The sequence below is a fragment of the Echeneis naucrates genome, chromosome 7, assembly GCF_900963305.1.
Source record: "Echeneis naucrates chromosome 7, fEcheNa1.1, whole genome shotgun sequence".
Classification (NCBI taxonomy): domain Eukaryota; kingdom Metazoa; phylum Chordata; class Actinopteri; order Carangiformes; family Echeneidae; genus Echeneis; species Echeneis naucrates.
Window position 1 is genome coordinate 4,473,457 of NC_042517.1, and position 16,780 is coordinate 4,490,236.

General features: G+C 39.3%; 1 protein-coding gene across 2 annotated transcripts; it reads right to left on the reverse strand.

The window, feature by feature from the left end:
- Positions 1 to 3,112: 3,112 nt before the first annotated feature.
- Positions 3,113 to 16,780, reverse strand: dnmt3ba (DNA (cytosine-5-)-methyltransferase 3 beta, duplicate a). 2 transcript variants are annotated; one of them, XM_029505884.1, is made up of 26 exons: positions 16,690 to 16,780; positions 15,242 to 15,376; positions 14,771 to 14,916; positions 14,341 to 14,503; positions 12,510 to 14,233; positions 12,284 to 12,413; positions 11,895 to 11,954; positions 11,674 to 11,729; positions 11,083 to 11,223; positions 10,236 to 10,304; positions 9,951 to 10,100; positions 9,753 to 9,860; positions 9,044 to 9,173; positions 8,447 to 8,563; positions 8,263 to 8,307; positions 8,084 to 8,163; positions 7,816 to 7,928; positions 7,363 to 7,546; positions 6,587 to 6,671; positions 6,246 to 6,391; positions 5,998 to 6,088; positions 5,732 to 5,880; positions 5,549 to 5,634; positions 5,376 to 5,445; positions 5,014 to 5,132; positions 3,113 to 4,325 (listed from the first exon to the last, which is right to left on the reverse strand). In XM_029505884.1, exons 2-26 carry the CDS (start codon positions 15,363 to 15,365, stop codon positions 4,184 to 4,186), a joined length of 4,428 nt encoding a protein of 1,475 aa, XP_029361744.1. In that variant the 5' UTR covers positions 15,366 to 15,376; positions 16,690 to 16,780; the 3' UTR covers positions 3,113 to 4,183. The 2 variants fall into 2 exon arrangements, with proteins under 2 accessions (XP_029361744.1, XP_029361745.1); XM_029505885.1 differs by lacking the exon at positions 11,083 to 11,223.

Below are 16,780 nucleotides of genomic sequence, written 5' to 3' on the forward strand. Positions count from 1 at the left end.
TACCTCAAAAAGTTCACAGAGTCAGACGCTTTGTAATGAGGGATCCAGCGAAGCTTCGTTTAGAAGCAGCCTGTTAAAGTTGGAGCGAATAAAAGGAGTCTAATGGGAACAAAGTGGACTGAATATCTGACGCTTTACATTTTGTCTCATCAGTGTTGATGCTGGCTGTCACTGTCTCTGTCCATCATTACAGCTGTAGTTCTGGTGATTTACTGCTGCGGCGCTGTGAGCAATATTCACCTCTGGTGGTGCTCTGTCTGTTCATATTCAATGTAATGAGTTAAGAAAACTAGTGTTAGAGCTACACGACTTGTCAGTGACACGGAGCTTCAATTGTTTCTGAAGCTGAGATTCCAAAATTAGTTAGAACAACAAAACAATTCAAACTTAGATTGAAGGTATTTGACAGAAAAGGAAAATAACGTGTCCGTAAAAAACTGCACATCAGGTGATGCTGCTTTTAATAACCGTGTCCCAAGTTTTCACCAAATGTACCCACAATAAATCACAACGTATCTCCTATTTTATTTTTGCATTTAATTAAAAGAAACAGACAGTTAAACATGCATCACACTGTGTGACAAAAACCTACAAGAATATTTCACTTTTATCTGGTGTCATTTCAGCATGGAGGTAGAAAGACAATCCCAGAAACACACACGCTAAGTTAGCACCGGTATCGTAGCACCGTCAGGAAATGAAAGTACAAACAATCAATGAGGTAAAGATGACGAGCAGTCTCATCTCACTGCAGCCTGCCCGTCATGCATGGATTGATACAGTACTCATGGTGAAAAGTAATAAATGGTCAGCTATAGGAAAACTACTGACTCATGTCTAAGGCAGCACCACTATGTTAACCGTCAGTAAAGTTAAAAATGTCCCACCTGGAGAGGAGAAAATACAGCTGTGCATCTAATAGTAAAAAAAAACAACAACATCAACAACAAAAAAAATGATACCTATTAAAACTATAATATTACACCCGTGCAAATGAATGTTCGGTCAGCGCTCAGTAACATTGTGTAGTGGGGGTACAAATATTCATTATTTTTAACTATGTTGTATAAGTGGAAAATTCTCATCGAAGGGCTTTTTATCCAACAACACGCCAACATCTGAAAAGCTTAAGGCCTAAAATGTGATCGAGCCTGGCTATAAACTTCACTATCAATTACAAATAATAATAAACAACTATTTTCGTTAATAATAATGTCAAAAAATAAACTAAAAAATAAAGCTAATCACAGGCTCTAGTCTTCAACAGAAGACTACAAATTAAGAATGGGATGCTCTTTAAATCTAAATGTACTTGAAAACAAAGAAACAAACAAAAACATCCCACATTTAAAAAAAGGCAACCAACAAACAAAATACTCATAGATATACTGTTGAATGTATTGGACCAGTAATTCTGGTCCAATACACATTCATATTACTTTTTCCATCACTAACAGCAGCAAATTGTCACATTTGAAAACCTGCAACCAAATTTTTGCCATTTTTGCTTGAGAATTTATTTGTACGTTTACATGAGAGGATGCCCAGTTTGAATTTCACTGCTTCAGTACATTTGCTGGGAATGCAGTCAGATTTCCAACATACAAATACGGCCTCTGCGAACGAACTAATGATAAAAACTTTTCTCAGCAAGACTCGAGAGTTCAATCTAAGTAAAAAACCCGAAATGGTTAAATGAATAATTACGCCAATGTTGAATATAACCATGACATTATGGAATAATCCTGTAATTCAGTCCTGTCTCAACATTAATGTATTGCTGTTTATTTCCAGCTGTTTCCTTTTATCAAAGCACCCTTTTCCCCAATTTTACTGCACACAAAAGTTTTGTCTGTTGCTCAAGACAACAGAAAGACAGCGAGTTATGGGATTGGACAATAGCTTTTGTCTTGACTGACAGACAAAGCAATTGTTATGCAAAGCAGAATTATGATATAAACTTCCTTTTTTCAAAATGACAACATTGTTAGAAAAATTTAAATACTGGAACTGACTGTAATAACAATTAAAAAGATTGTAAATTTATTTACACTTTGCTGGTTCTATTTCATTTTTTTAAAATCAGTACTTATTCATTTTGAATTCATCGAATTGAATTAATGTCTTTTATTAAATAGTTTAAGCCATTAAGTCGGTTAATATTACATCATTGAAGTTTAACTTTAGAAAGAAAAAACAGTGACGGAAGCACTCGACCAGTTTAAGTTTAACTGCTTTGTTTTAAGTATCAGAAGTACAAATGTTTTAGAGCATATATTGTTGCAGCAACATGATTAAAAAATAAGTAAAAGTCATCATCCCCAAGATGATGAAACGACAGCAACACTGAAATATTTAAAATTCATCTTATTACATACCGGTCTCAATGATGGGATGGATTATTGTGGAACTTAATTTTGATCAAAGTTTTTACTTCATTGTTCACAAAAAACAAAAGATTTGATGAATTTTACAGGCACATTCATTAATTGATTATCCAAGCCAATCAATCATTGTAATAAATTTCAGTTGCAGCTTTATCAATTACAAGGCTTGGGGAGGAAAAATAAGTTACTCCAAACCTTATATTCCTGTGAGCACTGCATGTACATGTTTTTTGTTTTTTTTGTTTTTTTTTTTTACTTGTTCCTAAAATGCAACTATAATTATAAAAGCTTTTCAACTGTTGTACTTAAACACATAACACGCTCAACTGTTTCCACCTTACACCTACAGCACCATGTGAAATATGCCCTTTTTTGTGTGTTTTTTTTTTTTTTTTTACACATTTTGTTATCCAAAGAATAAAACGTGCAAAACTATCATTACCGTCCTTTAAGTTACATGTCTCCTACAAAAGAAGACACTTTGCATTATATTGCATTACGTCAGCCCAAACTACAGTAATATAAAAGACAGTTTGTTTTCAGTTACACTACATAGTTTTGGTCTTGTATAAATAACAGTCCTTAAAGTAACATGTTAGGACCACAGCAAATCCAGTGAGTCATTTTGAACAAAGTCACTGGCGCACCATAGTAAGATTAAGGTAATTTGGCTAAAAATGGATTAAAAAGTGTATAAAAAAAAAAAAAAAAAAAAAAGCATCCAGTTTATTCACTCAAGTAAAACAATAAAATTATTCACAGCTAAAGATGAACATGATCAGAGCTGACTTTCCAAACCACATAAAATTAGTATAGAAAGAACAAAAACTTAAAATCTTTATAAATTAATAAAGATTAAACAAACTGGCTGAAAACTTTGAACCCAGTAAACCGATAAATCAGTGTTGAGGTAGAGACCTGGGGCCTGTATCACAAAGCGACTTCAGCCTAACAAAGGTGATAACTGATATCATGAGGCTGCTTCACAGTGTATATTCAGAAAATATTTAAGTATGAGAGCAATGGAAATAAAGCAAATCTGGGAAGTTATGTGAAATAGTGAGATAGAAGATCTGAGCTGAGTCTGGTGATGTTTCTCTGCAGGTCTGACACTATAAGCAACCTCCTTGACATCATACATAGCATTTGGATCTATTGTTAATGTGAAAACATTGATTATAGTTTTTTTTCATTTCCATCTGAGCAAATTGTTGAATGCATTATTTCCTAAGCTAATTCCAAACAACGTGTCTTATTTAGATGCAGCCATAACGGCGATGATTGGACTGATGGTCATTAACTGCCGGTGCTGATTAAAAGCCATGTTCATTCTGTCTCTGACACAATTATTGTGGCACGTTAAGTGATTTGACTGATCTATAAAAATGTCTGTATTTCACCTTTAGGACTACACTTCATTTTAACTTTGTTGGTGTCAGTCCTGCAGTTGGGCACAATGATGATTCATGGGTAACACTGAACCAGCCTCAGGATACAGGAGAACCTGGGTTAAGCCTAGAGAGCTGATCTAAACCCTGCTTCATGATACAGATCCACGTTCTGAGCAACCTTATTGTGTGGTTGCTTAGCAATGTGTCTGTGTGTGTTCCTGAAGCGAACTCAAAACATTAAAAGAGCTGATGAGGAAAAAAATTCTCAACCTTGAAACAATAAACAGTACACGAGGTCTTTCAGAAAAAGATCGGAGAGTTTGGATCTACACAGTAATGCAGACCACGATAAGGCAGTAGATTACAGCTGCTGCTCTGAGATGAAGACTCACTCACACAATGTTGTTATTCACATTCAAAATAATCCTTCAGTGGTGCGAAGAGGTGACGAATGACCGGGACACTCCAGGAGCGACCCAGGACTCTCTGCCTTTGCATTCGACCCATGTTGTTCACATCCGTGTAGTGCTTAGGGAAACCAAAGATCCTGTAAGAGGCAGCCACATGGAACATAATTAAGATACAAAACATTAAATACTCCACTGTGTGCTAAGCCGTCCAAGTGACTGTCGTCTGTATGGGAAAATCATGACAGATAAAGCTCTTTGCTTTAATAGGTAGCCACAGACTCAAGATGCCGATGGATTGATACAATGCGTATTTTAAACCCGATGTGTCTAATTAGGTGCCTGTTTCTTGCTAGCCTGGAATTTTTCTGTGAAAAACAAAACAAAAAAAAAAAAACAGCCTTGAGAGAGGCAGAAAGGTGACCATAGGAACTTCATAACATAAAAAAAAGCAAAGCAAAGGAAATCATATTCCTGTCAGCTCAAGCTGCCTGATGTTATGAAATAAATTAAAAGCATAGAACTCAGTCCTGCTTTCCTGCTACTGTTATTATTAACAGGCGCCCAGGCTGGGAAGGTACTGCTGGTGGAGCTATTGCTGCTTTCTCAGCTGGAACATCTAAAAGAATTTTCTCATTAATTAGACAAAGCAGTTTAATACAGTCAATTTTCATTCAAGCTTCTTTGTAGTAAATTCCATTGCCTGTGGATCAGGACTGGAGGACAATGGTTTCCGACACACTGCTACCTAATGAATACTAAACATGACATTATACTGAGACACAAATTATGTGTTTCAAGAAAAATGTTAATTTCAGGAATAATTACTGTTCCATTTCGGTACACCACAGGTAGTCCTCCTTTCCATTCATGATGACAGGTAGAGGGCCCATCTTCCCCTGCCTGATGCTGTTAGACTTTGTTGTGATGGTGCGAACTTTGTCAAACTGCACGGATAGAAAATAAATGAGAATCAGGACGTTTTTACAATTTTAGGTCTCATATTTTAAACAGGAGACAATTTCTTTTGAGGAATTTTTACAGGATTCAACAGGCCAAAGTATGAAAACCAAGAGAGACCAACTGGATCAGCCAGTACTGCACAGTTTTGTATAACAACAATTTCTAATAACATGAAATTTGATATTAAAATCCGTCTCACACACAACAAACTAAATAAATGCGTCTACCTTTGCCGTGCGTCCGACCTCCAAACAATCCTGAAGAGAAGCTCTGTCATCCAAAGATGTAGCAAGAGGCCTAAAGAGAAATGCACAGAGACATGCAGTTTGAAGCACCGAGTTTGTCTTTCAGTGTGAAAATTTGTATCAAGAAAGGAATATGAGTCTGCATTTTTATCTACCTGTTCATGCCAGGGAGGTTTCCCCAAAAGTACCGTGCCCTGTGAGCAGGACTGACTTTCACCGCATCAACGAGAATCGGATTACACTGGAGAAAGAAAAGGGAGGATTCAAATAATGAACAGTACAACTTAATGCAGATTGGTGCCACCGGGCTGGCAGGACTCCTTCACTGACTCAATCACCTCTAGGAATCTGCAGATGTCCGATTTGTCGTTGGCACTCATGAAAACTACGTTCTCAAACAACCAGAAGAACGGCCGGTCATCGTTCTCCTTCGGCTTCAACAATGTCAGAATGCGGTAGAACTCAAAAAAGAGCCTCCCAGTGCCCTCTGCAGACCAAATAGAAGGAAACAGCCAGTAAAAACTTTTTAAAGGATGAATCTAAGTAAGGAGATGATGCTGTCACCTACTGTGACCTTATTTTATGTAGTTTGGAATCTACATACCAAATAACCCTTTTCGAAGAGGGTTGACCATGGACAGGTCGTTACACGGACTGCCTCCAATCAGAAGATCAAAGGGACCCCATTCAGCGAGCTGCAACACAGAATTACACCGCTTCAGTTCACTCTGTGTTTTTCTACATCTTCAAGTCTCTATTGTGTGAAATTGGATACACAAACATAATTCCTGGAGAGTTGAAGGTGGTTTCATATTAGTTTTCATGAGTACTTCTAGTGGAGCTCGCACTCACATGTTTCCTTGTGATGGTTCGAACATCATTGACGTACTCGATCTTTCCCTCGTGCTTGATCATCCCCACAGCAATGGAATCCTCGCAAATCTCTGAAGCAATGTAACGCTCGATCTTGAAGCCCAGGTCTTTAAGCACCAGGTATCCTGTGATGATGTCACAGCGGTTAAAGCTGGTTTACGGCTGAGTTTCATCACATTTTATATAAAGTCAAGCAATTACTGTTTTTCCATGAAACATCAATCAAGTCTGACTTAAGGCAAACATCAGAAACGCTGTAGAAGTTTGTCTCAAAACAAATCCAGGGTTTAGATGACAAAAGCATAATGTGATGAACCAACCTGTTGCTATCCCATCAAACAGTGAGAGCACTTTGATTGGTCTGCGCTGATCAGCAGGGATGGAGGGATAAACTCTGTGAGGTTCCTGTCATAAAAAAAAAAACAAAAACAAAAACATAAACAGACTCACCATGACTAATTTAATAAAAGACAAGTGATTTTCACATGAAGCTGTGTGCAATAGTTATTTAGAGAATCCGTCATATAAACATTAGGCCTAAAGCACCTACCCTATGTGCCCACTTCACCCAAATACCTTTTTACTTTTGCTTTACCCAGATAAAAACCCATTCTAGTTAACCAGAACTGACAATACCAGCCAACATATTAGTTTATTTGGTTATTTAGTATAAACTGTTCACAGGTTCACATCTTTTAAACATTTTCAGTAATCCAATTCAACTTTGTTTTGTCCTGTGATGCCAGAGGCTGTTCACATTAAAGACCTGCTGTGAATACGGGGACAGCCACCACCATCTGCACCATCTCCCTGGATCTTTAATTAAACAGCACCACAAATCACAGCTTTAAAATCGCTGTAAAGCTGAGCTGAACCTTCTGCTGAGAATCTTAAGAAACACTGAATCCGCTTTAAGATTTCTGCAAAATTCAACGCTGATAAATAATAACAGAAAACTATGTGCCTGTCTATGATGGAATTTTTTCAGTTAAATAATTGAGGTGTTACTTCTTCTAGTGGTGTTAATTTGAAAATCTGCCTTAAAATGTCCAACATGAGAATAAGAAATGTGGACTGAGAGGAGCGTGATACATACAAACTCCATGGCGCTGTTGTTGACAAAGAAGTCTTGAACCTTTACACTCCAGTCTGGTCTGAGTTGGAGGTTTCCCGCACACTGTGAAGGCTGACACATGTAGCAGCTCCAGGGATCAATATCTTTCAGCTTGTCAAAGGTTCCTGGGCTCACCAGGATGTCCAGACAGTCTTTACAGAAACATCTGGGAGAGACAGGAGAAACAATTAGAACAACCTCAGTGAGAATCAAAAATATGACACACAAAAACAGAAAAGGGTGCCATTTGCATTAGTAATTAATTTTCTTTTCTTTAAGGTAATCTTTTTTTTAAGGCAATCTACAAAGTTCAAATTCAGGGAGGACAGATGAGGCAAAGATACTGTATGACATGAAGTTAGAGAAGTAGCTATCGTTTCCTCTTTTGATTTGGCTTCCTTATCAACAGTCAGGTACCACCCGAGCAGTGTTTACCTGCAGCAGCTGGCGTTGCCACACAAAATGACCTCCAAGCCCGCACAGCATATGGTGCAATATGACTGGTAGCCATCTTCATCGTAGCGATACAGTGTCTCTATGAAGTTCTCCTGAAAACAGCGACAATGTTGTTTTGCAGCATTTGCGGTGTTAATGGCAGCTGTGTTTCTGATGGAAGTTAGACATTTACAAACTGGGCTGGAATGGAATAAAGCAAACAACACCGACATGGACAAAATAGAAAAAGATAGTGTTGTTAGATTACCTTGCACTTAACACAAAGACCACCTTCAAATAATGGGTGCTGCACTTCAATCTCAGTTGATCCACAGGATAAACAAAAATCTGGAAATTACAAGCCATTAAATTAAGAGGGCTCCAGAAATGTGTACGTATATTTATGGTAAAACACAACCTTCTTCCATATTCTTCCACAAAACTCACCTTCAATTGTTTTGCCTTTCTCTTTGACCTTTTCTATTATTGAGTCTGTAAATTGAAACATTAAAACAAATCACACACTGGAAAAATATAAATGCTAATAACACTTGGGCTACTGTGACTCTACAACAACACCCACGTTTACTTCCATTAGTTTGTTTTGCTTGTGGAAAAAAGTAATACATACCCTTTTTATAAATTACCACGGATGCATTTGCCTTATTTTTAAAAACATATTTCCTCTTTGGTGGAGGCTGGTAGTCAGACTGGCCAGAGTCAGAAGTTTCAAAATGTGCAGCAGAATCTTGAAGACCAGAAACAGATGGAATCAATAGATATTTTATTCAAAACAAACAAACATATTTTCAGAGAATTAACAGCACTGCCCTGGGATAAACAGAGCTTTTCATTGTCCGCCTATAACCAGCATTATAACTGTAAAATGGGTGATTTATTATTTATGGATACAGTTTGACAAAGTCTAACAAGCCTTTTATGCTCTATTGAAAATACTTTATACGGATTCTGAATGTGGCCATCAAAAGTGCACAAACATAAGTTGAATTGATCACACCGATGGATGTAATAATGAGACAGCTAACTGTGGATCAGTTTTCAAACTTATACCAGGTCATTAAAGGCTTGTAATACTAGATAGCGATAAAACTGACATATTGGCTAATGTATTTGTTATTTATAAATCTATCTTTCCTGATGAATTCAAGATGGCTCAAAAAGATTTTGTAAACAGTCCATATTAATGGATTTACTCATGTGCACATACCAGGAGGAAGGAATCCCTCAGGTCCTGTCGGCAGAAATCCTTCAAAAGCCCAGTCCAGCATCAACTTTAGCTCCTTTTCTTTATTTCCTTCTGCCTGAGCAAAAGACTTCCCACATCGCTCACCTGCCAACTACACAGTACAAGTGTTAGTGAGACATTTACGTCAACTGATTCTGATCAATCTGTTTTAAGCTCTGACATATTAAACGTTTTTTATCTTTGCCTTAAAAAACAACCCTTCCTTTTCAGCCACTTTTTAGTCAAATTTGCAATTATCTTTGGCACCACACAGGACAAAAAGAGTGATATCAGAGCAAATGGAGAATGATTCTGAATGGGATGTTTTAAAGGTAGATATGCCAAAGTGTACCAGATAGCATGCTATCTTCTTAATAAATTGAGAAAAATCCCCATAGAAATAAGACAGGCGATTCTCAGATTTACTTAGCAGCATGACTGTGGAGAAAATTATGAAATAATAACACTGATTTATGAAGTTTGTATTGATGAGAATGGTCTTCATTCTCCCTGATCAAATTTTGACGTGAAGAAGTACCATAGATCATCACAGAGCTAATTTCAGGACCCTTTTAAAATGGTGGGCAATAAAGAAATTGCAAAGAGAATGTGTAGGAAGACAGTTTATGCAGATGCAGGAGCAGAATGAGCTATAGGTTGTCTTGATTTTGTGACCGTTTTAGTGCCTTACCTCGATTATTTGGTAGATGGCTTCTTTATAGACAGGCAAGCTGGCAAAGGAATTCTTGCAGAAGCACTTATTGAAGGCAGCAAATGTCAACAGGCCATCAGTGTAGATCTATTACACCAAGGAGGGAAGATGTAAAAATAATACAACATAAAAGTTGACATGTTTCTACAGCTTCATGAAATACACTGAATTACAAACCTCTGAGAACATCCCATCTCCGAACCACTCTACTCTGCGCATGCCCGGAGGAGATGACTTGGTTTTCCAAGGCATCACCATCCCAGGCCACCAGGAGAACCCCTTCACTTTCCCCCACACCAACTCTCCTGTCAGAAACCCTTTCCCATCCTGGAGACGTCAAGGCGGCCACAAATTATAAAACTACATTTTCACCGAGATGCAAATAGAAAATCTAACCCAGATCATTTCTATAACATAACGTGTATTGTAAAGTTTTTTTATGTAACTTATGTAACAAATTACCTGGTAGGCTTGTTTCCGCCGTCCTCTTGGTGTGGTTTTACTGGATGGTGACAATGATAACTCTTCTGACTGCAGGTCAACCACGTTTTGAACATAAAAGGTAAAAGGGAATTTTAGACCACTCTATTTCTTACAGGACAGATTTTAGTGACCATTTCTCATTATTGTGAAGAAATTAATATTCACTTTGTTCAAAGCAGCAAACTGTAAAAATGCAATAGCGTTAAGACAATGTCTTTTGGACTGTGGTTTTAAATTAAATGATTTAAATTAATTTCCAACATGGGAGCCAGCATTGCACTGAGGGTTATATCTTACATAACTGATATTTTATTTCTCGTCTGACTCTGTGCCTAGTGAACAAAGTGAATGATTAATCTGAAATGAAGATGTGTTAGAAGAAGAACCGGATTCTGATTTCTAGTTCAGTTTTCAGCTTTTTTTTGTTTGAAGTTGTAGACTAAACAGCAACCCCTACAGACAGCCTTAGGAAGCATTTTGGACACCATCACTTCATCGTATCACAACAGACGAACTTCAGTTTTTTGAAAAATGGAAGTTCGATTTAAATAGTTGGACAATTAAGCTTTATTTTCCTAATGAAAACAAGCCATAAACTTACAGAGGTGTCTGTATGCTTTTCCCATGAAAGCATCGCCAAGCTTATAACTGGTCCTGCAGCTTTGATATGATTAAGTAAAAAGTAAAAAAGGAGTCACTCCAAACTTGCTTTGACCCACTCCATCAGATAATTATTACTGTCATCATGTTCTATCTAGTTTTGTTTCAGAGGGCAAAGAGGTCTGTTTTAGTGGGATACTCTGGTAGTATAGTTGACTATACCTACCCCCTCATCCTGGGACTCCAGACCCTTTTTGCTGTGATCTACGGGTTTGGACCAGGTGCTAACACCAGCCTGAAACACTGTACGGGCCTGTGGCTTCTGACGTAAACTGCTCTCCCAGCCATAACATCCCCTACTGGTCCCCTGAGAGACAACATACTCTCATTACTTTTATGTATCATGCACATGCAAATGTTTTTCAGAACACGCACATCTGCATAAAATAAAACTGAACCACATCACAGCAGGAGACTAAGTGCAGGGGTTCAAGATAACTCAGACTGGGGAAGAAATATCCCCCCCAAGAGCAATTTTCAGGTGCACAAAGGTGACTAATTTGGCAGCCTGAAGAAGCCAGGACCAGACTGTTAGTAGGTGGAATGGACTGGAGTGTGAAGGATTCACTTTACATGAGAAGGAACTTGGTTTTAAATTAAGTCAAATTTGATGCAGCAAAACTACCATTTGCTACGTTGTGATCTCAGGTATCGAGTCAAACAGAGAGCATATGTGGTCAAAATTTGTTAGTGACAATTTAAAACTTCTAAACCAAGTTGCTTCTCTTCAGTGAAGGAGGAGAGGAATCGCTGTTACCTCTTTAAAAAAGGCACCAGTCTCTTCGGTCACATCATCATATACATTCTTTGACTCTGTGAAAGTGAAACAAAGTATTGGAGCACAGTTTATTTTTGTGTTAGGCCCAGAGAATTGATTACTATGTTATGACATGTTCTATTCCCAAAATAAATGTATGGGAGAAAATAACGCTTCAATAATGTAATAAAAAACATGTTAAATGAATTGTTTTCTCTTACTTTTTATCCTGGTAAGGCGGACTTCACACGGCTTCAATGTCAGATCCACACCATTATGTTCTAGATGATAAATGAGAAATATCCATGCACTTCCTTCACTTCATTTATATATCTACATATGTAAATCATTGACATGACTTCATGATTGTTGGTTTATTTATCAGCTTAATAATTATTTTTTTTGTTTAAAAAACTACTGCGCTTGCCCAAACCCAACATGTCAGACCTGAATGATACAGCCATTACACGCATTGCCTATACAATTGCCATACAATTACCTGAATTGTATGGCCTCTGAAAACAAAACTTTTTCCTGACTCTTTGACTGGCTGGCTGGTTGTCCTTTGTTGAGTGCAAATTTAACTTGATGGGAATCTCTGTCTTTTTACCTTTATTGTGAAATGCAGAATCTTTGTTGCTGGTGGTGTCAGAGAAAGCGCTATCAGACATGAAGTCACATTCACTTTCTGTTAAGGCTTCACTCTCGGAGAGCATTGTGGTAACACCGTTCCCTAAGGCCTGAAACAGGACAGACAGCAAGTCCACAAAGTAAAATGAGCATACAAAAACGAAACATCAGCGAAAGATGAAGATACAGGCCCCACATTTACAAACCTGAGTAAAAATTTGCTGAGCATCAAGTGGTGGACGAGGAAGAGACATCAGGGTCAAAACAAGTTTTCGGAAGACTGTCAGCTTGTTGTCCCTCAGCACGCTGGCCCAATGTTTTTCCAGAGAAATCTCTGCTGATTGTTCCTTCTCTCTATCATCACCATTTCCCTGCTGATACTTAAGGAATTCACTTGTGAGCTGGTTGACTTCCTCAGAGGAGCCGCAGATTCCCAGCTTGGTTCCAAGCTCCCCTACTGCTTTCCCTGTCAGTGTCAGTCTGCTCTGGGGATTCAGCAGCTGAGATACACTGAGCAATACATCACTTAAAGGCAGCTCCTGTGAAATGCAACTTGTCAGTGCAATGTAGAAAGACAGCACCTCCTCTTTTAAAAGTGACAAAGCCTCTGTTGCCTCTGACTCATTCAAGAAGTCTTCCACTGCCTTCCCACACAGACTGTGTTCGGGGCTTGACAGGTGAGAGTTCTTGTCCTTGAGGATTTGGGCATCGCGTTCCTCAAGGAAGCGGGCAACGGCCTGAGGATGAAGGAAGAACTGGGTGTAGGTGCACAGCAGGTTGCTGGCTTCCTCTAAGATGGGCAGAAAGTCCGCCCTGGATACATCCTCCTGTGTTTGCAGATTCATTTGGAAACTGTGCAGTGGCTTTAAGGCTTGCTCCAGGAACATAAATGTTGCCTTGACTTTGGGATCCTGCAGCTGGGAGCAGATTAACTTGGTTTTGTCATCACCCTTGTCACAAGAGCTGAAGTACAACACAAGATCTGTCCAAATTTCCAAGATTTTTGTGACGAATTGGCAAGTGTTAAGGCAGCTGGTGTTGACAGAAAACCCTGGACTGTCTGCAGTAGTATCTGAGCCAAAAAGTGCCCTGAGGTTGTCATTCTTCAAAGAACAGGAGATGTGGTGGGCATGGATGTCTGCCATCAGCTCTTGAACCTGATTGGAGAGTTGCTCAACCCCAGCATGGCAAGCAGCTTCGGCGATGGTATAGAGCCCCCCTAAAATTATTATGTTTGGATTAAGTTCCCTGAGCTGCAAGTAAACCTGCTCTGAGGCTTCGGCATGACCATTGAAATAAACAGCGACAAGGTTATCTGTACATAACCCAAATTTCTTCAAGGTCTCCCCCACTGTTGCAGATGTTTGATCTCCTGCACCATCCACTGACTGAAGAACGTCCAGAAACCGGATGCAGTGCCTGCAGGCTTCGACATCAAAAAACCCAACAAGGACCACAGAGACGGCCTCATCCTTTCCCACTTTTACCCCGCCATAAATGTATACACAGTAAGGAGTGTGTTGACAGACAGATATAATATCTTTGGGGTACTGCAGACCAAGCTTGCATCTTGCAAAATGCCTAGACACCTCTCCACTCTTGGTAGAGCCAGTGTAACAGTGTTTGTGGATAAACTGGATAGCTGCATCACTACAAGGAAGCTGCTGAGCATGCCGTCTGTGTATGGCAGCCTTCCTGGAAAGTGAAGCCTCTTTCTTGTGCTTTTTTGTTTCCATATGTCGCCTAAGTTCAAAGGAGCCTTTATGAAATGTTATCAGACTTCTGGAACATATTCTGCAAAAGGTATACTGCTCTCCAAGAGTACTGCGCTCAGCCCAACAAAACATATCCTTCCACTTTTCATTGAAAGGGAATTTTTTGCTCATTTCAGTGCTGTTCTCGTCTGTGTCTGATTCCAATTTAAACTGCCCTGACAAAGTGAGAGAAAAAATTATTACAACACAAGCAATGTAAATGTGACGATAAAACTGTGACTTATTTTAGAAAAACAATGAAAACATGTGAATTTGCATTTACTTGATTGAGGAAACATGATAGGGCTGATTCCACAGTTGTCCCGAGCTTTCACAGGGTCATATTCCTGACTTTTCACATTTGCTTTGTAGAAAGCTTTAAGCCACTTGAGGATCTCAATGTTGCTTCTTAAATCACCTTTTATGAGCTCCTCAACTGGAATGGTCTAAAAAAAGATGAAGATGACTGCATTTAGAAATAAATACAACATCCGCATTAAACAACAGGGAAATGACTCTATGACATGATGTTTAATTCCAAAAAGGGATGACAATGTAGTACATATGGCCATGCACAAAGATTGGCATAATGCTTGTATACTGTTTGTAAAGGATCGTGTGGAATCTTCTTTTTCTTCAGGACTTGCAAAGGAGCGAAAAAACAAGCAAAATTAAAATTTGCAATGTTATTCCAGTAAAGAAAAAGTGCATACCTTTGTAATACCACTCTTGCTGAAGGCTTCATGGAGGAGACTGAAGTTATGCTTATAGTCATCCTCACCTTGTGCATCAAACTTCACCTTGGTAATGTCAACAGAGCCAGGTATAACCCAGTCCATGATCTGACAGTGACATGCCCCTGTAGGATCATACACATATTAAGACAGTTCAGTAAATACAGAGGATGTTTCCACTTAACTAACTGGCTAACATGAGCTGTGCTTCTGATGAAGTGAGATAAACACCATTCCAGGTAGAAAAATTATATGATATGTTCAGAAACAGGATATCAGTAGCCAAAACACAGCTTTGATGTGACTATAAAAGGAAGAATAAGATCATATGTGAAATAGGTCAACAGGAAGTACAATTCAACTCCAAACCAAAGACATTGGGTCACAGGTTTAATAACACTTTGAGCATAGAGAGACTTATGAGCTGGCTTATTCATACTGATGAATTACCTGAACCCATCTCCCGCACATCTTTGAAGTCTGTCACCAGCAGGTTGTTGATCCAGGTCACCAAGGAAAAGCGACTGCTTTTATCGAGGGAGGAGTCTGGAGTCACAACTACTGCAGTGGCCATCTTACAGCTTTCTAACAAAGAACACAATAACAATAGCATCTTTTTTTTGAGTGTTAATAAATTAATTATTACTTCATCTGGAACCATTATTAGAGCTGGCAGGTGTTCTTGTCCGTATATTTTCAATTACATTGCTTACATTTATACAATCCAATGTTTAGACCTTGTAACTGTTTGGTGGCTGTGGTATAGAGGGGATCACCAATGAATGTTCTGTACATGAATGCCACAATCCTCATCACCACAGCTTTTTCAGCAACATTAATCATACTCATGTATTACTTCATATTACCCCTGCAATACTGACAGACACGCAGTAGACGCTATGCAATACAACTTAGTTCTGCAATAATTAATACGCTTTCGAAATTCTTCTACTCACAAGTAACCGAAAAAGGAGGAGCAGCTGCCAGTGTTGTAAAATCTGGTGTGTACTCCTACTCTACTGGTTTCTATTGGTGGGGGAGGTGGGTCAGACTAGGCCCATGGGTGGGTTGATAATCCTCCATTTTCGTACTGAAAGTGGGGAGTAAAGGCTAAAGGTTTGTGTGTGTGTGTGTGTGTGTGTGGGGGGGGGGTTCCTGTCAAAAACCACCTCTCCACCTGTCTGTTTGTGCTATCTGCCTGTTGTAATGTCTCTGAGCTGCAGGACAGCGGAGCCACGCTGCTGCCATCTCTCCTCCCCTCAACGTATAGAGAGCGTCAGGGAAATCTCGCGTTGTCTATATTTTTGCCGCGAACGTCCCTACTATTAAACTTTGACTTGACATCTTAAAAAAAAAAATGGAGCCCTAATGGCAGACCCCTGTTGCTTTACATACAGCAAAACAACAACACAAAAACAACACAAGTGCAGCGGTGCTGTGATTTACACGCCGATCGGCATGTGCATTTTCTATCGTCGGAGCAGCAGCTGTAATTCTGACTTCACATCACATGCGGGACGTTTTTTTTTTTTTTCCACAACCCGTTTGTTGTCTTTATGTAAAAGTAAACAGCTAAACACAAACAGTCGTTCGAGTAAATGTGATCACAGCCGACAATCGGCGGGGTGCGTGGTTTATTACAGCCACCAACAAAGAAACTGCTGTCACTGGCACTGTTACAATAGCACTAATAGGAAAGCCCGGAGCTCGGCCACTGATTATGGCCGTGGGTTTGCATGAGTCTTTGTGTTGGAGAAGGTTGGATACACAACAAAACCGGTTCAACTAAACCGGCAGCGAGCGCCGCGCCGCGCCGGGCGCTACCATCGGTCAGGCGGCCGTGCGGAAACGTTGAAAGCGGTTGGTTTTGTGTGATCGTTGTGTTGTGGGTGACTCACCTCGGCCGGTCGCCTACCAGCAGAAATGACCCTCCTGACTCCGGGTCTCATCGGGGAGCAGATCTCTCCACCGGCAGGCTGGATCTTGTGA